This window comes from Schistosoma mansoni, chromosome 6, assembly GCF_000237925.1.
Source record: "Schistosoma mansoni strain Puerto Rico chromosome 6, complete genome".
Classification (NCBI taxonomy): domain Eukaryota; kingdom Metazoa; phylum Platyhelminthes; class Trematoda; order Strigeidida; family Schistosomatidae; genus Schistosoma; species Schistosoma mansoni.
In genome coordinates, this window is record NC_031500.1 from 18,496,534 (window position 1) to 18,523,530 (window position 26,997).

Here is a 26,997-nt window from a genome sequence, read left to right on the forward strand (position 1 = left end):
ATTTCCTGGAGTTCTAGTGAGAAGTAGTGACAAGTGTAGTTCAACCAGGTCTGTTGTGAGATATCAACTCACTGAAGACAATGGTGAAAGGTTGGTCAACTTTGTAGATTGGTTGAAGTTAGATATTAACACAGTAGGATGTCGGCCGGCTCAGTGGTCTAGTGGTTAAGCGCTCGCGCGCGAGACTGATGGGTTTTGGGTTCGAATCTCGTGAGGCAGGGTCGTGGATGTGCCCTGCAGAGGAGTCCCACAATGGGATGAAACGGTTGTCCAGTGCTTCCAGGTTTTCTCTGGTGGTCTAGCTTCAATTGACTCATGAATTCAACTATAAGATTTCTTATCTCTACATCCAATTGATATGACAATTTAAGATGATAAATATCTTTCTTAGGTCTAATTTTTTGATTATGTTTTTGATTGAGTTGATGAACCGATTGGTGTTAGACCACCACCACCTGGAAGTACTGAATAGCCGTTTTGTTCTATTGTGGGACTCTTCAGTAATGCGCATCCACGATCCCGCCTCGTGGGATTCGAACCCAGAGCTTTCAGTCTCCCAAGTTAAACAGATTATTGATCAATATCATGCTAATTAACACAAAGACTTAGGTTAAAATGTAATCTATCACAACATCAAAATTATTCTTTCTTACCTATGAATTTTATGTAACATAATACGATATGCACCAGTAACAGCAGAACGTGTTACATAATTATAAGAATTTTGTATTTCATCTTTGGTAATACCTAAATTAGATAATAAATAATTAGCTGCTTCTAATTCAGCATCATCTTGATTATCATTCAAATGATTCAATAATGTTTGTTCTGATGAACAGTTCCCATTTAATCCTTCTCCATTACCACTATTCAATGTCTGGATGTCAGGTTGATGATCTGTATTGTTCTGAATAGTATTGATTGATTGTTTATGAATTAGATCAGATGAAGGAATGATATCATTTGAGATAGTTTTATCAATGGATACTGTTTTGTTTATTTTATATCTTGATGAAGATGAATCTAAAAGGCTTTGTTTGATTTGAGGAGTTGTAGGAAGCTGTTAAATAATAACGAGAAAGTAACAAAAAATTAGATTTTATAATCAATGATGGATAGCGGCTAGCAGTGAAATGAAGGATGCGGGTTTCATCCTATTCGGGACTCATCATGTGCTCTCCAATGACTGGCTTCAAGAATGGATTTCCTGGAGTTCTAGTGAGAAGCCGTAACTAGTGGAGTTCAATCCATATAGGTTAGAGACAGGTATCTACTTCAGACAATGGATGGATGGTTGCGCAAATCCATGGGTCAACTGAAGTTAGACTTTAACATCGTTTGGTACCGGCTAGTTCAGTGATCTGGAGGTTAAGTGTTCTCGCGCAAGACTGAAAGTTGTGGGTTCGAGTCACTATTATGATATAACAAACTTCCATTCTAATAATAATCCTAATGTGCTCACTAGTGAATGTTTTCAGGATGAATTTCCTGGAGTTCTAATGAGAAGCTGTGACCATTGAGGTTCAATCCGTGTTGGGTAGAGACAGGTATCTACTTTAGACAATGAATGGATGGTTGCGCAAGTCCATGGGTCAACTGAAGTTAGACATTAACATCGTTGGATGCCGGCCAGCTCAGTGATCCAGAGAATAAGCGTTCTCGCGCGAGGCTGAAGGTTGTGGGTTCAAGTCTCATGTGGGGAACCGTGGATACCCACCGCTGGAGAGCCCCACGCTAGGACGAAACAACCGTTCAATGCTTCCAAGTTCTCAATGGTGATCAACTCGTGAATTCAACTATTAAAAAAATGTTATAATTCATTATAAACTTACAGGTGGACAATGTTTAAATCGAGGTAGTGGTTTAGGAAATGTTTGACCAGTTAACCAATTTGTCCAAGTTGAACGTTGACGTAATACAATTTCAATTGGTGTTAAATCTTTTCTAGCAAATTGTGCATATTTAATTAATTGTGATGCTGTTGGACGTAGATCAGGTTGACGTGCTGTTAAATTACGATATAAATCAGCTGCTGCTGGTGATAAACTATCTGGTGGTTGTAAACCACAATTATCTAATACTAAACGTCTTACTTGTCCAACAGTTGTACCACTAAATGGTAATAAACCAGTTAACATGAAGAATAATACTATACCAAGTGCCCACATATCAACTGGTCCACCACGATAACTGAAAAATAAAGATAAATTATATGTAAATAGTTAGGTATTAGTAGGCATTACGTAGAAAGTAGAAAAATTAGATTATCCGATGTTTCGTTACTTAATCTAAGTCACTTCTTCAGAGTAAACAAGTAACTGAATTGGTAGGTCCTGGGTTCGAATCTCTCCAGGGCGGGATCGTGGATGCGCACTGCTGAGGAGTCTCATAATAGGACGAAACGGCCGTCCAGTGCTTCCAGGTTTTCGATGGTGGTCTAGCTTCAATGGAATCATGATTTCAACTTTGAAAAATACTGAAATCTCCACAAAACCCCTTTTGATTAAATTGATATGAGTTAAAATAGTACAATAGTACTCTGAAGAAGTAGTTTACATTAAGTCACGAAACGTCAGGAATACAGATTTTGTATTAGAACAACATAAGGCGGTTTTCAAATTTCTTCTGTACATATAAATTAAAATGAAATGTAGTGATTCTTATGACTTCTACTATATGAAGGAGACGGGAACGAACTACGTTGGGAAATGATTTCAATTTATCAACAATATGACCACTATTAATTAGATGTGCCAAGATAGAACTGCATATTGTTTTTATCTGGCCCTTCTCAAACCATGCTGGTAGATGTTCACTCATTCATTGATTAAGTTGTCTAGTAGAACACCCGATATGGCTATCTCCACAGGAGCAGCTGAACTTGTAAATCCACATAGAGGAAGCCAACTTAGGTAACTTTTCCTTCGTTTGAGTAGACAACGCTGGCCGACTCGAGAAAGTCAACGTAAGATTGGGTGCGTAGAATTTCCTGCTAATTACTTTCGTTAACTTATTTTTCAAAGTATCACTAGCCACATCCCTGTTGAATTGTAGTTTCATATATAAAGGTTTCTTTCGAACAGTTGAAATCTCAGACTTCTTTCTTGTATCATATGTTTACCTCTTGATGAAAGCACAAGGGTAGCCGGTCCTTATTAGTGAGTTATTGATGTATTCCAGCTCCTGACTTACAGTATCTACTGAACAGATCTTTTCTGCTTTGCTAGTGAGGCATCTAACCAACTTTCTCTTACATCGGATGGGTGTAAAACTATAGAAGTGAGTATATTGGCAGGCAGAGGGACTTTTTCTGTATACACACTACTTAACGAGCCATCACTTCGCCTGCTTAGTGTGACGTCAAGGAAATTCAGCTTTTTGTCACACTCACCTTCACCAGTGAAACTAACCGCTGGATGTACACTGTTAAGCTGTTCTGTGAGTTTATCCTTACTGGTGTTCTGATCTAAGACAATGACAGTATCGTCCATGTAGCGGCAGTATAGATCGAACTTCTTAATACCCTCATTAAGTGGTCCATTTTCTAACTTGGCTAGGAAGAGATCAGCTAGAATCGGGCCTAGAGGTGAGCCCATAGCTATCTCGTCTATTTGCCTATAATAAGTATTGTTGAATACAGTTCCTTCAGACAATCTTCAGACAAGTTAATGTTGATTTGTTTTTCTGATAGTTGCTTGCATACAAACTCAACAGTCTCGATAAGTGGTACGTTGGTAAACAAAGATACTACATCCAGTGAGAACATATTTTTCATGCTATTAAGAAGTTTCACTATATTGTTCTAATAACTGGAAACTAGGTAGTCCAAATGTTTCATTAGTGTGTCAAATGTGACAGAAAATGTATAGGAGTAGAATTGTAGTGTCGGTTGCTATGTTCAACCCATATACCTTATTTTAGCTTCTACGTAGGCCAATTTATCCATTCTTCCTGAGTCACGTTTTGACTTTGTTAAGTATTCACTTGTGAATCCTGACTGTTTTTATATCAGCGTGTGTGCACACTTCTTATCCTAATCATCACATGTCTGTAACTTAATTTTTTATCTGGCTATTAATATTGATTAACGCTTGATTAAATGGAGCTGGCTCACATGCTTTATCCCCTGTGCATCATTTCGTTTCGCTTAGTTCCTTTGATCGTCTGGATCAATGGTATGTACAAAATATTGGATTAGAAGTGGTCTTAGTGACCTGAGGGCGTGACCGCGATGTCTAAGGGATAACTGCTTGAGGTTGGTCACACACGGCCTTTTTGTGTTAGCTCCGTACTTGTTGAGACCTCAGCACCGGAGGCGGATATCCGTGGGATAAGGCGAGGTTTGCATTTTCAGGGTTGACCTTTTCTAATCCCACCCCTCCTTGTTGGAAGGCAGCATCGCTGTTATGCTGGTTGTCTGAAGGAAACACCTTACTGCTGTCACACCTCTGTACAGTTAGCAGTACGACTTCACCTTTGGACCTTGGGCTTGCTGCTTTTAGTCTAACCGCTCTTCAACCGATCTGTCTGGCATGGTAGAACCTTGAAGAACGATTGTTCCAGCCAGTATAGCTCGATTGGTTCATGACGATAGGCATGCCCGATCACCACGTCAAGGTAACAGCAACGGTCTGGTTTAACAGCCGAACATTGAGTACACAATGTTTGTATGTTGAGTAATGAATGCCAAAAGCCAGGAGGTTTTATTCGATCTACTTTACGTGCTACTGTGTGATTTTGACCAAACTTTATTTGTAATCTTGATAAAACTGATACACCTTGTGAGGTTCAAATTTACCTTATGATCTAAAAACTCGTCACTCAATCTTACAGGATGTTATTGGCAAACAGAACAGCTCGGCGACATAGGTTTGAATTAGATATGGTAGGGTTTTGTTTTCTGAGCTGGATGGTTTGGTCGTGGAGCTTTCATCGTCCTTCTGAACGACAACATCAGCACAAACTTCGGGTAGAAGTGAGATGTGGAGAAATTCAAACACTTCACTTCTACCCGAAGTTTGTGCTGATGATGTTGTTCAGAAGGACGATGAAAGCTCCACAATCAAACCATCCAGCTCGCAGGACAATACTTCGTCAACATATGACTCTTATTACTACTGACAATTTGGAATCAAGTTTTCAAAAACATCAAAAAGGATAATCATAATGTTACATACGATTTTGATTCAAATAATTCTGGTGCAGCATATGCTGGTGAACCACAAAATGTTGTTAATTGTTGATTTGATTCTTTTATTAATTTACTAAAACCAAAATCAACTAATTTCACACGATAATGATCTGGGCATAAATCTGTAATATCAAAATAAGAAAACAAAATAAAAGGAAGATATTTTATATAGTTGAGATCATGAGTCAATTGAAGCTAGATCACCATGGAATACCTGGAAGTACTGCATGGCCGTTTCGTCCTAGTGTGGGACTGCTCAGTAGCAGTGCGCATCCATGATCCCGCACTCGCGAGCGAGATTCGAACCCAGGACCTATCCGTCTCGTTCACGAGCGCTTAGCCACTAGAACACTGAGCCGGTCGGCATCCAACGGTGTTAATGTCTAACTTCAACCAATCCACGAAATTGAGCAACCATTCACCAATGTCTTCATTGAGTTGATATCTCACAACAGACCTGGTTGAACTCCACAGATTACTGCTTCTCACTAGAACTTCAGGAAGTACCTCATGAATATATTTCAATATATTAAGGGTTGATGGTAGTCAATAGTGAACCTAGACTAAGGTGTCAATTTAGCTGACATTCATCGACAGGATGTACCTACAATCTTGGAGGAATTGATGGTTCTGGTGGAAGTGGATTCCAATCAGCACAAATATAACATTGTTCACTATTCAGTGAGGTTAGTCATAGTAGGAAACGCTCAATGCTAATACTTTGTACTATGCAGTCCTGTGATATGTGTTCAAGTTCCATACGGAATATTAAGATCTCAGGTATGTCTTACTGACGAGATTCCTATCAACTATTTTCAATCACCTAACATTAAAATAACTCCGCCTGTAGCTCCTCTGGGGGTTGCTGCCGGTCCCAAGCCCGGGTAAAGGAGGAGGGTTGGGCATGGGGTTAGCGACCCCATCCCGTAGAAAATCAACTCGCTAAAAAAACGCTAACCAGAAAAAATTATTCAAACCATTTAAACTCTGCCCTGGGAGTAGAAGGAATAATTATGACGTCTCATGATGAAAGCCGAAATTCTTCGGAAGTCATGAGGCCGATGCACCTTCTTACAACCAGAGCAACAATTCTTATAGGTACATGGAATGTCCGGACAATGTGGGAGACCGGAAGAGTCTTCCAAATTGCTGCAGAAATGAGAAAATACAACCTGGAGGTGCTTGGAATCAGTGAAACGCATTGGACGCAGGTTTGACAACAACGACTGTCTTCAGGAGAACTTCTGTTATACTCCGGTCATGAAGAAGAAAATGCCCCACATACACAAGGAGTTGCATTGATGCTGTCCAGAAAAGCACAAAATGCACTTATAGGATGGGAATCTCATGGACCAAGGATCATCAAAGCCTCCTTCAAAACAAAGAGAGAGGGCATTACAATGAACATCATCCAATGCTATGCGCCGACCAACGACTACGATGAAGACGCTAAAGACCAATTCTACGATAGGCTGCAGTCGATCTTCGAGAAGTGCCCAACCAAAGACCTGACCATTCTGATAGGAGATTTCAATGCCAAGGTTGGAAAGGACAACACTGGATATGAAGACGTCATGGGACAACATGGACTGGGAGAAAGGAACGAAAATGGTGAGAGATTTTCAAACCTATGTGCCTTCAATAAACTGGTCATAGGTGGCACCACATTTCCACACAAAAACATACACAAAGCCACTTGGATTTCACCGGATCACACTACACAAAATTAAATCGACCATATCTGCATCAACAAAAAGTTCAGGAGGACGATGGAGGATGTGAGAACCAGAAGAGGAGCTGATATAGCATCCGATCATCATTTGCTGGTCGCCAAGATGAAACTAAAACTCAAGAAGCACTGGACAACGGTGCGGACAACATCACAAAAGTTTAATACGGCCTATCTTCGAGATGCTGACAAACTCAACAAATTCAACATAGCCCTCAGCAACAGGTTCCAGGCCTTTCATGATCTACTCAATGGAGAGGGAACTACCATGGAGAGCAACTGGAAAGGTATCAAGGAGGCAATCATTTCAACATGTCAGGAGGTTCTGGGCCAAAAGAAGCACCATCACAGGGAATGGATCACTGTTGGTACACTGGATAAAATTGAAGAAAGAAGGAACAAGAAGGCAGCAATCAATATCAGCCGAACAAGAGCGGAAAAAGCCAAGGCACAAGCCGAATACACAGAGGCAAACAAGCAAGTGAAGAGGAGCATCAGAACCGACAAACGTAAATATGTGGAAGATTTAGCGATGACAGCGGAAAAGGCTGCAAGAGAGGGAAACATGAGACAACTGTATGATACAACCAAGAAACTTGCTGGAGATTACCGTAAACCAGAAAGACCAGTGAAAAGCAAGGAAGGCAAAGTAATCACCGACATTGAAGAACAACGAAACAGGTGGGTAGAACACTTCAAAGAACTCTTAAATCGACCAGCTCCACTGAACCCACCCAACATCGAAGCAGCACCCACAGACCTCCCAATCGATGTTGGCCCACCAACAATTGAAGAGATCAGCATGGCCATTAGACAAATCAAGATCGGCAAAGCAGCGGGACCAGACAACATCCCGGCAGAGGCACTGAAAGCAAATGTAGCAGCAACTGCCAAGATACTACACATCCTCTTCAGTAAGATTTGGAACGAAGAACAAGTACCAACAGACTGGAAAAAAGGACTTCTGATCAAAGTACCAAAGAAAGGTGATCTTAGCAAGTGCGACAACTAGAGGGGCATCACTCTCCTCTCAATACCAGGGAAAGTCTTCAACAGAGTATTGTTAAACAGGATGAAGGATTCCGTAGACGCCCAACTTCGAGATCAACAAGCTGGATTTCGTAAGGATAGATCGTGCACAGATCAAATCGCAACTCTACGTATCATTGTGGAACAATCAATCGAATGGAATTCATCACTCTACATCAACTTCATCGACTACGAGAAGGCATTTGATAGTGTGGACAGGACGACACTATGGAGGCTTCTTCGACACTACGGCGTGCCTGAGAAGATAGTCAACATCATACGGAACTCCTATGATGGACTAAACTGCCAAATCGTCCACGGAGGACAACTCACCGACTCGTTTGAAGTAAAGACTGGTGTAAGGCAAGGTTGCCTACTCTCACCGTTTCTCTTTCTCCTGGTAATAGACTGGATCATGAAGACGTCAACGACTGGAGGAAAGCACGGGATACAGTGGACAGGCAGGATGCAACTTGACGATCTAGACTTCGCGGATGATCTGGCTCTTCTATCACAAACGCAACAACAAATGCAGGAGAAAACGACCAGTGTAGCAGCAGCCTCAGCAGAAGTAGGTCTCAATATAAACAAAGGGAAAAGCAAGACTCTCCGATGCAACACAATATGCACCAATCAAATTACATTTGACGGAGAAGCTTTGGAAGATGTGGAAACCTTTACATATCTGGGCAGCATCATTGATGAACACGGTGGATCAGATGCAGATGTGAGGGCGAGGATCGGCAAAGCAAGAGCAGCATACTTACAACTGAAAAACATCTGGAGCTCAAAACAATTGTCAACCAACACCAAGGTTAGAATTTTCAATACAAATGTCAAGACAGTTCTATTGTATGGGGCGGAGACGTGGAGAACTACGAAAGCCATTATCCAGAAGATACAAGTGTTTATTAACAGTTGTCTACGCAAGATACTTCGGATCCGATGGCCAGACACTATCAGCAACAAGTTACTGTGGGAGACAACAAACCAGATTCCAGCGGAGGAAGAAATCAGGAGGAGGCGCTGGAAGTGGATAGGGCACACTTTGAGGAAATCACCCGATTGCGTCACAAGACAAGCCCTCACATGGAATCCTGAAGGTCAAAGGAGAAGAGGAAGACCAAGGAACACATTACGCCGAGAAATAGAGACAGACATGAGAAGAATGAACAAGAACTGGAAAGAACTAGAAAAGAAGGCCCAGGACAGAGTGGGTTGGAGAATGCTGGTCGGCGGCCTATGCTCCATTGGGAGTAACAGGCGAAAGTAAGTAAGTAAGTAACATTAAAATATAGTGTATGTGATGACGTACATCTAGACTAGTGGCCATATCTCCATGTGATCGATTTTTTCAATTATCACGAAGGATTATACATATAAGATTTCGATCACTAGTCTGTAATCGTTCAGTCACAATCATAATTTGATCTTCCCCACTTACCTTATCTTGGAGCATACTGCATATGTGATTAATGTTATAAGTAGTATGTAACAGGGGTCGGAAGTGGGGTGCTTACCATCAGAAGATTGAAATGAACAGCGGAGAAAAGAAGATAGAGAGGAAGTGGAATAACAATAGGATCGGAAGAATGATGAAGTATGTAAAGGACATCTGAAAGAAGATGTGCAAATGATGTATTTAATGTGTGATTCCTATATTTTACAATGGCACTGTTTAGTTTAGCATAGAACAATGGACTTTTATACCGTACCTGAATTTTCGTTCACTACATACATATTGTAGTGCTTACTCTTATGTCATTATCTTTCTTGAGATATAAGAGGTCTGTTTCAAAGTCTCATCTCCCCTGTTTTCACAAGTATATAGTTGCCATATGGATAGGAATCTTAGGGATCCAGGACCATCAAAGAATTCTTCAAAACAAAGGAGAAGGAGATCACAGTGAATATAATCCAATGCATTGTGATCACCAGCGACGGCAGTGGAGATGATAGAGACTAGTTTTATAAGAGGCAACAGTCGATCGTGAAAAAATGTCTAGAAAAGAACCTGACCATCCTGATGGTCGACTGAAATGCCAAGCTCGGAGCGTACAACACTGAGTATGAGGACATCATATGATGACATGGGCTGGGAAAAATGGGCGAAAATTGTTAGAGGTTTATAAATTTATGTGGCTTCAACAACACCGGTTTAGGTGGTATCATTTTCCTCACAAAAACATGCACAAAGCTACAAGATTTTCACTGAATCATACTATAAAGTGTAAGATTGATCATATTTGCATCAACAAAACGTTCAGAAGATCCACAGCGAACGTAAGAACGAAGATAGGAGCTGATATCACTTTTGATCACTATCCGATGGTGACCAAGATGAAACTGAAGCTAAAAAGCACTGAAAAAACAGCATTGCAAAAGTTTAATACAGCCTTACTTCGAGATAATGACAAACACGGTGAATTCCAGATATCCCTCAACAATAAACATCAAGCTTTGGGAGATCTACTCAAAGAAGAGAAAACCACTATGGATATCAAGTGGGAAAAGATGAAAAGCATTTATGAATGGATTATATAACACGTCGGAAAAGCTAGCTGTAATGTATAGTAAGCGAGAGCGATCAGTCAAGGAGAAAAAAGGCAAGCCAATCACTGAGATTTGAGAACAGTAAAACAGGTGAATAGATCACTTGGAAGAATTCTGAATAGACCAGCACCACAGAACCTACCGACGAAACAGCAACACTAAGGATCGTTGCTGGACAATCAATGGAATGGAATTCTTCACCATATATCAAACCTTTGGCTATGAAAAAGTGTATAACAGCGTGGATGGGAGAACCTTACGGAATCTCCTTCGATACTATGATGTACCCGAGAAGATCATCAACATCATACGGGATTCATAGGATGGATTACACTGGAAAGTTGTGCATGTAGGAAAGCTGACAGACACATTCTATGGAGGGACCGGTGTCAGACAAAACTTACCTCTCTCCCCCTTTCTCTTTTTGTGGTCGACTGGATTATGAAAACCTCGACTTGTTAGGGGAGGCACGGAAAACAATGGACAAATCGGAATCAACTAGGAGATTTGGACACGAAGGATGACGTGGCTCTTCCATCTCATACACACCAACAAATGGAGATGAAGACAACTCGTGTAGCGGCAGCTTCTGTATACATCAGTAAGCCTCAACATGTAGAAGGGATAATGCAAGATCATGGAACTCACTATAGAGAACACCAACACAATAACAGTTGATGGAGAAACTCTGGAAGGTGTGGAAACATTCACGTAACTGGGAAGTATCATTGATGAGCAAGGAGGATCCGATGCAGATGTGAAGGCACAGAGTGACAAAGTGAAGACAGCATTCCTACAATTAGACAATATATAGAACTCAAAACGACTGTCAATCAATATCAAATTCAGAATCTTAAATACGACAGTTCTACTGTACGGAGCTGACAATCGGACAACTAATACAACCATGATGAAACATGTACAAGTATTTATTAGCAATTGTCTACGTAAGAAACTGAATGTCCATTGGCCGGATACCATCAACAGCAGACTACTGTGGAAGAGAACAAAACAGCTTTGAGCTCAGAAGTAAATTAGGAAGAGACGCTGGAGATCGATAAGACATACATTACGGAAATCATCAAAGTGTATCACGAGGTAAGTGCTAATTTGGAATCCTGAAGGGAAATGGAAAAGATGAAGTCCAAATAACACACTGCGTCTAGGAGTGGAAGCAGACATGTAAAGAGTGAATAGCAACTGGAAACAACTATAAAAAAGAGAAGTAAAGATAGAGTAAGTTGGAGAAAGCTTGTCGGGCTTTTATTCTCCACGAGGTGTATAAAGTGTACGGTTGTTAACATCCTCCCTAACAATGCATAACAACCATCCAGATCTCATGGAGAACTTAGTGCTTTAAAGATTATAATATGATAATATTGATCTATGAAATTTACACAATTTTATATATATATATTCATATTTACTAGATGATTAACCTTCAGATTGTGATCATAGTGAGAATTTGTGGAACGATATGAAGAGGGTAAACGTTGATTTGTCTATCTAGATATTCCTTTGTCACGGTGAATAAATCCCTGAAATTAATAGCTCTGTAAATGTTCGACATTGGATGCTGACCACATTAGTTTTAATGGACTCGCTCAGCTATAGGCGCTTGATAATACATCCGCACGAGATCACGAGTGGATACGCTGTGCTCAACTTCTCTTGCAACCAATAGCCAGGTTAGATCAGTCACTTCCCGATATACTGATAACCTATCAAATATATCTTCCAACTTCCTCGCTGGGTGGGCGTGATTCATTTATAGAAGGTGTTACTGGCGAAGTGTTGTCAAACTACAAATGCCTGTGCTATCTTCATCTGATTTGTAAGTATTAGAATGTAAAACGTCTAAATTCTAAGGTTTTGCAATGATTAGATAGGTCGTTGAATCGTTGATTAATCTTATTAGATATACAATATACTTAACCGACCAAAGTCTTTCACTATCGACGAATATATCATGTATATTAAGATTTTATAAACCAAATCCATTTCAGACAGTCTTACTTAACTAGTTCCCCGAGGACTTCTTTGATACTATTTTGATTCTGCAATTTACTTTAGAGTTGCCTAAAATAGATAAAAATTAGGAACAGGTTTGATCGAAACAATATGAAGCTCCTTTCTTTAGCGCTTGACTGATAGCAATCATATGGTAGGTAGAAATAAATTATTGAAAGTGACTTATTGTATACCTACTATATGTCTCGATCTCGTCTCTTATACATACATACTTACTTACCTATGCCTGTTACCCCTCATGGAGGTGTATAAGCCGCCTACCAGCACTCTTCGTCCATACGTAGCAGAAGCTATTCGAGTTAACAATTCAAGTCTTTGTATTCATAAGAAATTTGTCGTATCCTTGTTTTATTCTTGGTCGATTAGCCTTAATAAAGAATTTTATTGATCATTGTTTGTTTATTGTTCTTTATCACTTTTCTTTAAGTATACACTTGACTATTCAATCATTTGAACTTCTCTTATTACGTAATCACAAATTTTTGATTTACTTCCGGCTATGAAACATTGATTCATGCCTTTATTATTGTTGCCCCAGTTACTACACATCTTACTACATATACAGTATGTACGCTTTACTTTTTATAATTAGTTATGTAATCTATTCCACTGTTATCATCAATACATAAACTGCTTCGATTAGTTTATTCATTTCATGTATGCATAATATTAGAATAAAACCTGAAGAGGATCTAATCGAAAACAATATTGTTTGCTTATATATCTTATTCTGACCTAAAGTATGCGAGATCGAAGATTCTTCGTTCGAGCCTCGCATGAGGAATAATGAATGCGCGCTGTTGAGGAGTTCCATCCTAGGACGAAACAGTCATCCAATGCTTTCATGTTTTCATTGGTAATCTAGCTTAGATCGAATCATGAATTCAACTATTAAAATATAAAGTTTGCTTACGTTTATAAGCAAAGATGGATAATGACTGGCAGTGGAATGAAGGACGCACGTTATTTGGGACTCATCAGCTAGATGTACCTGCATTTCAGAGTTGATGTTCACTCCGGGACTCGAACCCAGCACCATCCACTCCAAATGCTATTGCATTGTCCACTTAGCTACTGAGTGCTGATAGCCACTTGCTTGTGCAATGGGGTAAAGTTTAAATTCACTTGGTCTTGTTTATTTGTATCTTCCCATTGTTATTTAGGACTTCAACTGGTCAGTCTCTTGTTGGTATATGTGCATACTGTGAGTATTGCCTCGATATAGCCTTAATTCACAAGCATTATAAGCAAAGATGGATAGTGGCTAGCAGTGGAATCCAGTTTGACTCGCGTTTCGTCCTATTTGGGACTCATCAGCTGGATGTACCTGAATCACAGATTTGATGTTCACTCTGGGACTCTTAACCCAGTACCATTCACTTCAAACACCATCACGTTATCCACTTAGCTACTGAATCCTGTTAGTTACTTGTTTATGCAATAGGAAGATTCAAGTATGCAATACCAAGTGAATGTCATCTACTGTAATTACATCATATAAAGAAAGGGGAAAAGAAGGAAACTCTCACCTAAACTTTCTCCAATTTCATCATCTTCAATTGAATTTGATTTACCCAACTTTTTTCTATCATAACTAGTTGATTGATATTCTTCTTGTTTCATTTTATATTTGGATGATGATGATGTTCTAATAGAATGATCATTCTTCTCTGATGATCTAGATCGTTTCTGATGATGATGATTATTATTATGTAATAATTTTTGTATTTTATTAGTTTGTTTATTTGGATCAATAAAATTTGGATGATTTTTTTGTTGTTTAACACCATTACCTTTGATTTTTGTTCCTTTTTTTAATTTAGATGGTTTATTATAGATTTGAGTAGTATATTTAAAGTCATATGTGAACAAAATATTCTCTGCTTTTATATCTCGATGAACAATATTACGTTCATGCTGTGTTTGTTGAGAGGGGGGATGGGGTGGGGTAGGGTGGTGGGGAAAGAAAGAGAAAAGAAATATCGATCAATTATTAAAAGATGATAAGAGTAATCTGTTTGAACTTACTTGATCCTTATGAACATTGAATATGATGTGATAACTATAAGATCAAATAGAATGAAAATAAAGGACTGTAATGGCTTTGAGACTCGTGTTTCGTTGATGTGATCGTCTTCGAGGAGTTTTTGTACTTGTTGATTGAAGATCATTGTCGATGAAAACTGGTTTTACTCAATAGATGCTAATTACATTTGTCTTTCTAGCTTTTGCTACGATAACTGCCTTATCTGCCCTATTAATTACTTTAAACGGACCATTATAATTCGGCTATAAAGGTGGTTGTACATTATCTCTTCTAATGAATACGTGAGTACTATTATTTAGTTCTTACGGTATGAACACTTGTCATTATTGTAGTCGGGGAAGTATTATTTTTAGTTTGTTCATGTGTTTTTTCAGGCGTTACACATAGTTGACTACATCAGTTGGTACACTTTTACCTGAAGCGAAAAATTCTCCGGGTAAACGTAGAGTATTTTCATATACGAGCTCTGCTCGATAACATCATATATCTTGTTTCATCGTTGTTCTTAGAACCAATATGACTAGAGGAAGTTTATTAGCCCAGTTGTTGTTGACAATGACAGATGTAAGAGACGCTTTCAACTGCCTATGCAGACGTTCAACGATTCCGTTCGCCATTGGATGGTAGGATGTCGCGTTCAACTCCGAGGAGTTCTGTAAGCTGCTAGAAGATTCGACTTTCGAATTGAACTCCTCTATCAGTTATGATAATCGCTAGTACTCCATAACAAGAAATCCAATTCTCCATTAGGGATTTGATTACAGACTCGGCTGGGGTATCTACCAACACTGCCGCTACAGGTCATCGTGTGAATCTATCGATGCATGTGAAAATATAGTTTTATCCATTTGAAACTGGCATTGGTCTCACGATATCGATATGTATATGTTTGAATCTACTGTCTGGATGAAAGAAAGAACCCCCTGCGGAGCTAGTATGACTATGTACTTTGCCTTTTTAACACTTTATGCATGCCTGTACCCAATCACTCACGGGACAACAGTAACAATCAATCAATATCAAGATCGACGGATCAATCTATCAATCATTTGTGAAGAAATTCAAATACTTCATTTCTATTAAATATTTGTGCCATTGATTTTGCCTAGTAAGACAATTAAAGCCTCATGATTGAATTACATAGCTTAGGATGAAAAAGTCTCTACTAAGATGATCCACTTAACTTACAACTCTTAGTTTTATTGAAAATGATGATATAATTTAACAAATAATATGAACAGAAAAGGTTTTGTGGAGATTTCAGTATTTTCATAGTTGAAATCATGAGTCAATTGAAGCTAGACCACCAAGGAAAACCTGGAAGCACTGGACGGCCGTTTCGTCCTATTATGGAACTCCTCAGTAGCAGTGCGCATCCACGATCCCGCCTCACGGGCAAGATTCGAACCCAGGATCTACCAGTCTCGAGCCTGAGCCCTTAACCGATAGACCGCTGAGCCGGCCGTAATCCAACGGTCTTAATGACTTACTTCAACCGATCCACGAATTTCGAACGACCATTCACCTATTGTCTTCAGTGAGTTGTTAACTCACAACAAATAATATGAATGATAATTTTAGAAGTGCAATTTTTTGTGATTCATTATGTAAGTAAATCTAGCTGATGAGTCTCAAATGGGATAAAACGCGTGTCCTGGATTCTACTGACAGTTACCATCCATCTCTAATTAAAACTCTTGTGACTTTATCGTAATATCAGGAGAAAATCCTCACATGATGAACGTATGCCAGGAGAAATATATCAGTTACAGTCCTAAACATCAATGGAAATATGAGAACAACTAATATACTTGAACAGTATAGTTCAGCCGAGTCAGAACTGAGAAGATAATCGCTCACTGTCAATTTAATAAAGTTATAATTGTAAAGCATTAGAAGACAGCTCAATAATCTGAAGGTTAAACATCCAAAGAGAGACCAAGTTTTCTTGATTTTGGTCTTAGGTGGTATCGCGGATTGGCAATGTCTAGTAGTGTCATACAAAGATTGAACAATTAGCCAGTACCTCCTGGTTCTCAGTGGTCGTCTGACATATTCAGTTCATGATATAAAATTACGAATTTGACAACCAAAATTATCAGTATAAGATTTTCTTCTCTATACCAGTATTCATTTGTAATTAACTACAAAAATAAGTGTGAAGTTGTCAACTAGAAAACACTTCTCCACTGATGAACATAATGTAATTAATATATGTATATTGTTATAGTTGAAAACATGAGTCAATTGAAACTAGACCACCATGAAAAACTTAGAAGCATTGGACCGCCGCTTCGTTCTATTATGGGACTCCTCAGCAGTGCTCCTCAAAAGACTGGTAGGTCCTGGGTTAGAATCTCACTCGCGAGGTGGGATCGTACATGCACACTGCCACTGATGAGTCCCAAAATAGGACGAAACGGCCGTTCAGTGCTTCTAGGTTTTCCATGGTGGTCTAGCTTCAACTGACTCATGGTTTCAATTATAAAAATACTGAAATCTCTACAAAATCCCCTTCTGAATATGTATATTGTCTAGGTATTAACTGTCCATACTTACATAGGGTAAGATTTTTGTTTATCAAGTTATACTACTAACAAGTAGTTCAATAATTATAACATATTTTCAGTTTCTTCATGAAAAGTTTTAACTCTGATTATTCACCCTCTTTATTTAGCTTTAGAAATCAGTTATTCAAAAGATTCGTGGACTCATTCGTATCAGATACCTATCTAGGCATACTTCGTAAAGACTGAATAGTAGGTTTATTTCTTATAGATGTACTGTAATCCAGTTTTTTGAAGAACATATTGTACAATTGGGATTTGGTATGCAAATATAGCTTCCTATTCATTTTTAGTATCCTCAATCAAGTAGGAGTTTGAAGTCACATCTAGGAAGTATGATTATGAATACGGGAATCCATTAACCATCTTACGAAGATGCAAAACATTTCATCATGTGGGCGGTGATTTATTACATTGAACTGATTAAATATTAATGAGTAATCAATATCATGCTTGTTTAGTACCTACTTAATTACTTACTTACGCCTGTTACCCCTCGTGGAGGAGCATAGGCCACACACCAGCATTCTCCATCCAGCATGCTTGTTTAGTACCTAATAGTTATCTAATTCTTATAATTGACTTACAGTGGGTTCAGTAATCTAAATAACTGAAAAATCAAAAGTAAAGTCACTTTAAAGTACAAGATAGAAGTCAAATAGTAAGGAGCTTTGTATTATATTCCTCTTGCATTGCCCACTTCTTAAACCACCCTTTCATTCACACATTTCCGCTTACTTGTTTCTTTTAAATTATATGAACTCTCCAAATTCTATTCAATGATTACGTAACCCATCCTCTATTTGTTTTTAATTCCATGACTCCTTCATTACCTCTAAAATTATCACACATTTGATCTTATCTGTCTTTAAACTCCACTCAACTATTACGCCACCCACCCATTATGCTTCCTTCATTCTAATAGCTAATCACCTCTGACATTCTCTTGTACATATATATAGTTATCATTGATAACCTTTTGTCAATCCAATCCTTTACATTCACTTATGTCAATTGCTCCACACTATGGTTGTATGTAGCTGATGAGAAACCACGAAATATAATGAATTCCTATTATTCTGCATCAATATTTTTTTGGTTTTATTGTAACCGGAACTTTTTTAGAAAGATTTATGTTCAGTGTTATACCTACTTACTTTCTTACTCCTGTTACCCCTCGTGGAGGAGCATAGGCCACACACCAGCATTGTTTATTCAACCCTGTCCTGGGCAATCCTTTCAAGTTCTTTCCAGTTAACATTCATCTTTTTCATATTTGCTTCTATTTCCCAAAGTAATGTGTTCTTCGGCCTTCCTCTTTTTCGCTTCCCTTCCGGATTCCAAGCTAGGGCTTGCCTCGTGCTACAGTTTTGTGATTTCGTCAATGTATGTCCTATCCACTTCCAACGTCTTTTCCTAATTTCCTCTTCAGCTGGAAGTTGGTTTGTCCTCTACCATAAAACGCTGTTGTTGATGGTATCCGGCCAGTGAATGTTGAGTATTTTGCATAAACAACTGTTTATAAATGCTTCTACCTTCTTGACGATAGATGTAGTATTTCTCCACGTTTCAGCTCCGTACAGTAGGACTGTCTTGACGTTCGTATTGAAGATTCTCAGTTTGAATTTAGTTGACAGTTGTTCTGAGTTCCATCTGTTCTTCAATTGTAGAAATGCTGCCTTTGCTTTGCCAGTTGAGTGTTAAGAGAACTGATAGAGTTTGTACGATTTAAACATATATTGCTTACTATCAAAGTCAGAAGAGTTATTACTGAGCTATTCAGACAGTGTCTTCAATTCTGTAAGAATAAAGAGTAAATACTTTCTACACTTTGTAACAAGTGCCTACCCTTGATCCATCAGAGTTTTCTGTGAACTGTTTTCAACTATCTTAGTTCTGAATTCCTTTATATGAAGGATCAAACATTATCCAACTTATAGATTTGACATACAGTCAATAACATAACTCTCTTGATGAATCCCTAAGAGGGACAAAAATATGTGTTAACTAAGGTTTTATTTCAGTAGTATAAATTTCATCCATTTTACTCTATAGTCAAACTTCCCTGTCATTATGACTTTCATTCTATATAAAACTGATGAATTTATATTTTCAGAAGGGGCTTTTGTCGAGATTTTAGTAATTTTATATGGTTGAAATCATGAGTTAATTGAAGCTAGACCACCAAGGAAAACCTGGAAGTACTGGACAACCGTTTCGTCCCATTGTGGCACTCCTCAGCAGTGCGCATCCACGATCCCTCTTTGTGAGATTCCAACCCAGGACCGATCAGTTTCGCGCACGACCGCTTAACTTCTAGACAACTGAGCCGGCCGGCATCCTACTGTGTTAATGCCTAATTTCAACCAATCCACGAAATCGAGCGACACATACACCATTGTCTTCAGTGAGTTACTAACTCCCAACAGACCTGGTTGAACTCCACTGGTTACTGCTTCTCACTAGAACTCCAGAACATGTATTTTGAAGTCAGTCACTAGTGAGCATATGATCATTATCAGAAGGGGGTTTTGTGGAGATTTTAGTAAATTTTAATAGTTGAAATCATGAGTCAATTGAAGCTAGACCACCACGGTAAACCTGGAAGCACTGGACAGACATTTCGTCCTATTGTGGAACTCCTCAGTGGCAGTGCTCATCCACGAGATGGGATCGTGGATGAAAGTATTCATAACCATTGAATGAAATCTTCGTTTAAAATACACATTTTTAAAAAAAAATATAGAATGAAACTTACTAAATGATTGACAGCAGCTATCAATTGTGCAAATACAATTCTACTTTCTGGTTCATTTAATTTACCATATTTAATTATTCTTCGATTTAAATCACCACCAGCTACATATTCCATAATTAAGTTTAAATGGGAAAATGTTTCAATGACCTTGAAAATTGAAAAAAAGTTGGCGGGAATTAAAAAAAAACGACGATATATACATGTACATGGATAAATTGAGTATGATTTATATGAATACATATTGAGATTTAGTTGACAAAATTGTGCATTCAACTGTTTAAATGTCAGTTAAATCAAACTATTTGACTAACTGTTACTTACACCTGTTACCTTTCATAGAGGAGGAGCATAGGCCAACCACTGGCATTCTCCCTCAAACTCTATTCTGGACAATACTTTCCACTTTTTCTTAAGCTGCTATACATCCTTTTCATGTCTGCTTCCAATTATCGACGAATTGTGTTGTTTGGCCTTTCTCTTTACCTTTTCTCTTCAAGATTTAAAGTTAGCGCTTGTCTCGTAATGTAGTCTGATGGTTCCAAAATGTATTCCCTATCCATTTCCATCGTCTGTTCCTCATTTCCTCTTCAACTAGAAAATGGTTTGTTCTCTCCCATAGTAGGCTGTTGCTAATGTTATTCAACCAATGGACATTCATTATCTTGTGTATACAATTGTTTATAAATCGTTGTACCATGTTAATGATGGTTGTAGTAATTGTCGAATTTTCAGCTCCATACAGTAGAACAAACTGTCTTGACATTCGTATTGAAGATTGTGATTTTAATATTAAGTGACAGTTCATTAAAGTGCCATTTTTTCTTTACTTGTAGAAATGCTGTCGTTACTTTGTCAATTCTCGCTTTTACGTCTACGTCAGATCCTCCTTATTTATCGATGATGCTTTCCAGATACGCAAGAGATTCCACATCTTCCAAAGTTTCTCAATCAAATGATGTTATTCCCTATGTTGTACTTGAAGATCTTACATTTTCCTTTTAAATATATTGAAGCCTATTATTAAATAAACTATAACTACACTAATTGTGTTTTAATCATGTACACTGCCACTGAGGAGTCCCACAATAGGACGAAACAGCCGCCCAGTACTTCCTCGTTTTCCATGGTGGTCTATCTTCAATTGACTCATGATTTCAACTATATAAAAAAATTACTAAAAATCTCTACGAAAACCCCCCTTCTTATTATAATAATTTTGTATTACTTTCTTTCAATTGATCTATCAACAATAAAAATCAATAATTTTTTAATTTAACTAAGAAAAAATAAAAAAAATAACCAATAAAGAAAAAAATTTTTTTCTTTTTTTCTTTTCTTTTCTTTTTCATTCATTGATACATGTTTACAACCAAAAAAATTTTTTGTTTCCATCCTCAAATTATTATATAATCCGCAATTTTCCAATTCAATCTTTCTTTCATAAATAGGGGGGTGTGGAGTGGTAGTAGTGGTTGTGGGGTGAGGTAGGGTGTTATGGGATGGTGGAAATAAATTAAAGTATATATTAACAAAAGAGTAAAAAATTTTTTTTCTTTTTTTCTTTTTCATTATTAAAACAATAGTGATATAAACAGGTAGATTTTTTTGTATAACACCAATTTTTTATTTGTCTAAAAATTCTTTTCTTTCTTTTGTGTGTGTGTGTTACTGTTTTTTTCAGGACAATTAAAAGTACTTTACGCATTGTATCCTTTATTGTTATTTCTTATGTTTAATCTTATGAGTTATTGAGAGGTTTTCTTTTTTTCTTTTTTCTTTTCTTTAAAAAAAGAAAAAAAGAAAACCGAAACCATAACAACTAAAAGTATGAAACCGCCGTCGGTTATAAAATAAGAGAATAATGTATGAAATGAAGAGAGAGAGAGAGAGAGAGATAGAAGGTGATAGTGGTAGTCGGTGTAAATGATATATGTATGCAAATTAAAAGAAAAGGGAACAGACATTGATTTCAATAAAAAATGAATGAATGAATAGAAATGGTTATTTAAATTAAATAAGAATCGACATTACTAACTATACATTTGAATGTAGGTAATAATCAGGAATACTTAAACATGTGCTCAATAGTGACTGACTTCAAGAGATAATTCCTGGAGCCCTAGTGAGAAGCAGTGACCAGTGGATTTCAAACCAGGTCTGTTGTAAGATAGGAACTCACTTAAGACAATTGGTGAACGGTTGTTCAAACATCGTGGATTGGTTGAAGTTAAACATTAACACCATCGGATGCCGGCCTGCTCAGTGGTATGTCGGTTAAGTGCTCTGACGCGAGACTGGTAGGTACTGGGTTGGAATCTCGCAAGTTGGGATCGTGGATGCGCACTGCTTAGGACGAAACGGCCATCAAGGTTTTCCTTGGTAATCTACTTTCAATGGGCTCATGATTTTAACTATGTAAATACTGAAATCTCCACAAAACCCCTTTTCATTACAACCATGTTAGTCATGAATTCGAGATATGAGTTTAATGAAAGAGATATTCTAGGTGTGATTGACGAATATCACTAACTTGGAATGAGTTAGGATAGAAATGATAGCTTAAAATGTAATGATTGTTTACAATTTCGAGTATTGGATTAGTTTACGTTAATATATTCATTTGAACACGGAAACATTGGTACAAGAAGCTATCAACATAGGTGATACACAAATCAAATGATTGGTGTGAAAGCTGGAATAGTGCTTGTATGCGCAAACTGAAGTAGGTGGGTTTTTTTAGAGTCTTTGACGTAAAGGTCTAATCCACAATGTAGTAGTAAAACGTATGAAGATACAGTCCCATGATAGCCGGTGACCAACAATAGATTCATATGTTATTTGTTCTCTCAGAATCATAGCGCACATATGCATCACTGGTTTGGAATCAAGGTTTTCCATCTCCTCTAGATGGATCCGTTAGTGTAAGAGATATAAGTTATATCTACTTTTTCTTACTGACAATATTTATTCTTGATCAAGTTTAAATAGTAAAAATTGAGGTTTTACTAAAATTCCTAATTGAAGGCTGAGCCATAAAAAAAACAACCCAGTATGTGGGTAATAAATAATTCATATTGCAGAGACTGTTATTGCTGTTCTGGACTTAATTGACTAGGCTAGGCGGGAATCAGGACCGATTATTACTCTAGAATGCTTATAAGGGTTTCTTGTGTTATTGGTCCGATCGATGTCACTGTTTCTGTAATTGGCGCGGAACCACCACGTCATCATCATCACAGAGTATCCAGTCGGCCACAAGGTATAACAGGTTGATCAGAAATATATTTGTATTACAATAATTAACATTCAAATTCAGTAGTAATTGTCCTTTAGTATCCAACTTGTATATTGATCGACTATTCTTATCCATTAGACTTAATCAATTGAGATTTTCTTATTTTCAAGAATTAAAAAAGAGAAAAACGATTATGCAAAAGTAACCTTCTGATAATATGACAATAATGAATGATGAAACTATGAGCTGATTGATAAACCAAAAGTTTTAAGAACATTCAGTAATGTTTCTACAAAACGAGACTAAGATAAATTCCCTTGATGTTGTTTTACTTGGATCTTCCCTTTGTTATTCAGGACTGCAATTGATCAGTCTCTTCTTGTGGAATATGAGCATCCTAAGCTTGTAACTTCAGGCAATATCGAGGCAGTCCTCATAGGATGCGCATATACCAACAAGAAATTGATCAATTGCAGTTCTAAATAACAATGAGAAGATACAAGTAAACAGCATCAAGTAAATTTAAACTTCACCCCATTGCACAAGCAAGTGGCTATGAGGACTCAGTAGCTAAGTGGATAACATGATAGTGTTTGAAGCGAACGTTATTGAGTTCGAGTCCCACAGTGAACATCAACTCTAAGATGAAGATACATTCATCTGACGAGTCTCAAATAAGACGAAACGCGCGTTCTTCATTCCACTGTTAGCCAATATTAATCTTTGCTTATGAAAACTAAGATAGATTAAGTATACGATTAAAAGCAATGAATAAAGATAATAATAATAATAATATCGATCTACTCTGTTCTTATGACCTTAATCAATGTATTAATTGAACTAAATAAGATATTTCGTAGATACAATTAGATCATTTTCATTAAAAGTTTAGTTGGCATAGAAACCTAATATAAAGTAATTACAATTGTTATAGTCATATTATAGTGAATGTGAACACAAGCATGAGACAATCGAATGTATTTGAATAGAAAATTTCAGAATCACTTAGTAAAATCTAAGAACTAGCAGGAATATATGGAAATCCAGAGTTACCGGTTAAAGACAAAGAAGGCAAGATAATCACTGAAATTTAGGGACAGACGTAAAGATTGGTGGAATACATCAAGTAACACTTGAAAAAGCCTGCTCCATTGAATCCCACGGATATCGAAGTAGCACCTACAAACATTCCTATACCTTTTACCTAACTGACGATGGAAGAAATCAGAATGGACATCAGACAAATGAAGTGTGAGAAAGCAGTAGGACGTGACAATATATCAGCCGAAGCACTGAAGTTGCATACAGAGGTAATTACAAAGATGCTTCACATTCTATTCAAGGAGGTTTGGGAAGAAGAAGACGTGTCTATGGACTGGAAAGAAGGACACCTCATCAAGATACAAAATAAAAGACATCTGAGCAAATATGAAAACTACAGAGCAATCATACTATTTTCACTAACTTGGAATCCTGTAGAGAAACGGATAAGTGGAAGATCAAAGTACACAATGCTCCGAAAATAGATGGTAGACATGAAAACGATAAATAACAGCTGGATAGGGGTGTCCAGGATAAAGTTGGATGGATAATACTAATGGCTGACCTATGCTCTTCCATGAGGCATAACAGAAGTAAGTAAACTTCAAAAATGTTTATTGACAGCTGTTTTCCCTACAATTGAAATATCTTTGAAAATTGAATTCACTTAGTATTATTTTTTTGAATCTTTCCATTGATGCTTAAGATTGCAATTAAACAGTCTCTTATAGGTCATATGGGCATACTGTGTGAATTGCCTCGATATAGCTTTAATTCACAAGCATTATAAGCAGAGATGGATATGGCCAATAAGAGACTAACCAGTTACAGTTCAAAAACATCTAAGGGAAGATTCAAACAAACAATACTAAATGAAATCAAACTTCACCCCATTGCACAAGCAAGTGGCTATCAGGAGTCAGTAGCTGAGTGGATAACGTGATGGCGTTTCAAGGTGACGGTACTGGGTTCGAGTCCCAGCGTAAACATCAACTGTGAGATTCAGGAACATCCATCTGACGAGTCCCAAACAGGACGAAACACGCGTCCTGGATTCCACTGCTAACCACTATCCATCTTTGTCTGTTATGTATTTGAAAATGTTCCAAAAATATAGTATTTTTCATATCTAGTTTTTCAAACTGGCTCACACTAGTAATTAACTTTTTAAAGAGGTTTCTAGACCTACATTCAACTTTTTTTCTTTATTCCATGATGACTACAATATAGAATTCTACAAATAAGATAATTCAATTTTCAGAAGGGGGTTTCATGGAGATTCTAGTAATTCTATGGTTTAAATAGTAAGTCGATTAAAGCTAGACCACCATAGAAAACCTGGAAGCACTGGACAGCCGTTTTGTCCTATTGTGGGACTCCTCAGCAGTGCTCACCTACGATCCCGCCCCTAGAGATTCGAATTCAGGACTTATCGGTCTCGCGTGCTGACACTTAACCTCTAGACCACTGAGCTAGCCGGCATCTAACGGTGTTGATTCATTATTTCATTATTACCGATTTTTCATTATTTTGATCATATTTTAGTGTACAAGAACACGAGTTGGAATAATCGAATGTATTTGGGCACAAAATAACAGGATATCCCACTAAAATCTGAGAACCATATAGGAGATAGTTAATTTGTAAGATAACAATCTATCCTCTCAAACTTGACTGTTTCTTCTGCAAATATCAGTCCATCGTCTCAGATTTTACTGTACATGCATTTTCATACCGAATGCTTTCATTCACCTTGGATCCAGGGTTTCCTGTTGACCACCTCCAACCACCATCTTATCTCAATATATAGTCCACGCAGTGTCGAGCCATCTAGAGTAGTTGCCACATTGTAACTTGATCGATAGCATTCGATCAGCACTAAGAAGAACTTGACACATATGACATTGATTACCACTCAGTGATAAATCAATTGTGATCATTCTCATTCTTTCCTTCACTATTGTGTACTGTAAGACATTCTATGGCTGACTATCGTTACATACTACTTATATGGATATAAGTAGCCCACACCACATTCTTAACTCGTCCAATTTAGTAGTGAACATTTAATTTCCTGTTTTCATCATATAAAATTATATTATAATCATTTATTTGGTTCATAAATTTTAATTCGCGGTTGATTTAATTTTTGTACTATAAAATTATGATTCATTACTATGACCCCCTCCCTCATCCCCCCCTCTACCCCCCAATTCTATTTTGACAAGTCATTATACTTTTCTCTTCAATGAATATTGATGTGAATGTGAGTATTTATGTGATCATATAAAAAGAATAATAATAAATATATACTGTGGTATATACTACTGAAGTCAACAGATATAAGTAGTATATATCATCAATCGAAAGTGAAATGCGTGACAGTAGAAGGATAAGAAGATCAAAGAAAAGAGAATGAGAACAGAGAGTGATTAGTGTGGAAATGAAAGAACAATGAAGTCTGAAACGATTGATAGACATTAAGCAAATGAAGTATATACTGTTTAAATTCACTTAGTATTGTTTCGTTTGAATCTTCCCATCGATGTGTTAGGACTGCAACTGGTCACTCTCTAATTGGCATATATGCATACTGTGCGTATTGCCTCGATATAGCCTTATTTCACAAGCATTATAAGCAAAGATGAATAGTGGCTAGCAGTGAAATCCAGTATGACGCGCGTTTCGTCCCATTTGGGACTCGTCTGCTGGATAATGCGATGGCGTTTGAAGCTAAGGGTACTGGGTTCGAGTCCCAGAGTGAACATGAACTTTGAGATGCAGGTATATCCAGCTGACAAGTCCCAAATAGGATG

The 26,997-nt window shown here is 37.6% G+C and overlaps 1 protein-coding gene and 1 non-coding gene across 2 annotated transcripts in view; one reads left to right on the forward strand and one right to left on the reverse strand.

Moving 5' to 3' along the window:
• Positions 1–649: 649 nt before the first annotated feature.
• Positions 650–26,997, reverse strand: part of Smp_127060 (serine/threonine kinase) — a gene marked incomplete at both ends in the record, with an annotated part of 38,829 nt that continues 12,481 nt past the window's right edge. Inside the window, 4 exons of the mRNA XM_018798495.1 lie at positions 650–1,060; positions 1,833–2,190; positions 12,571–12,581; positions 19,906–20,052. Of these exons, the coding sequence (XP_018653431.1) occupies positions 650–1,060; positions 1,833–2,190; positions 12,571–12,581; positions 19,906–20,052 (927 nt within the window). The remainder of the gene's footprint in view (positions 1,061–1,832; positions 2,191–12,570; positions 12,582–19,905; positions 20,053–26,997) is intronic.
• Positions 25,098–25,169, forward strand: Smp_tRNA_00368_Pseudo_TTC.1.1. The gene has a single exon. It is a non-coding gene (tRNA).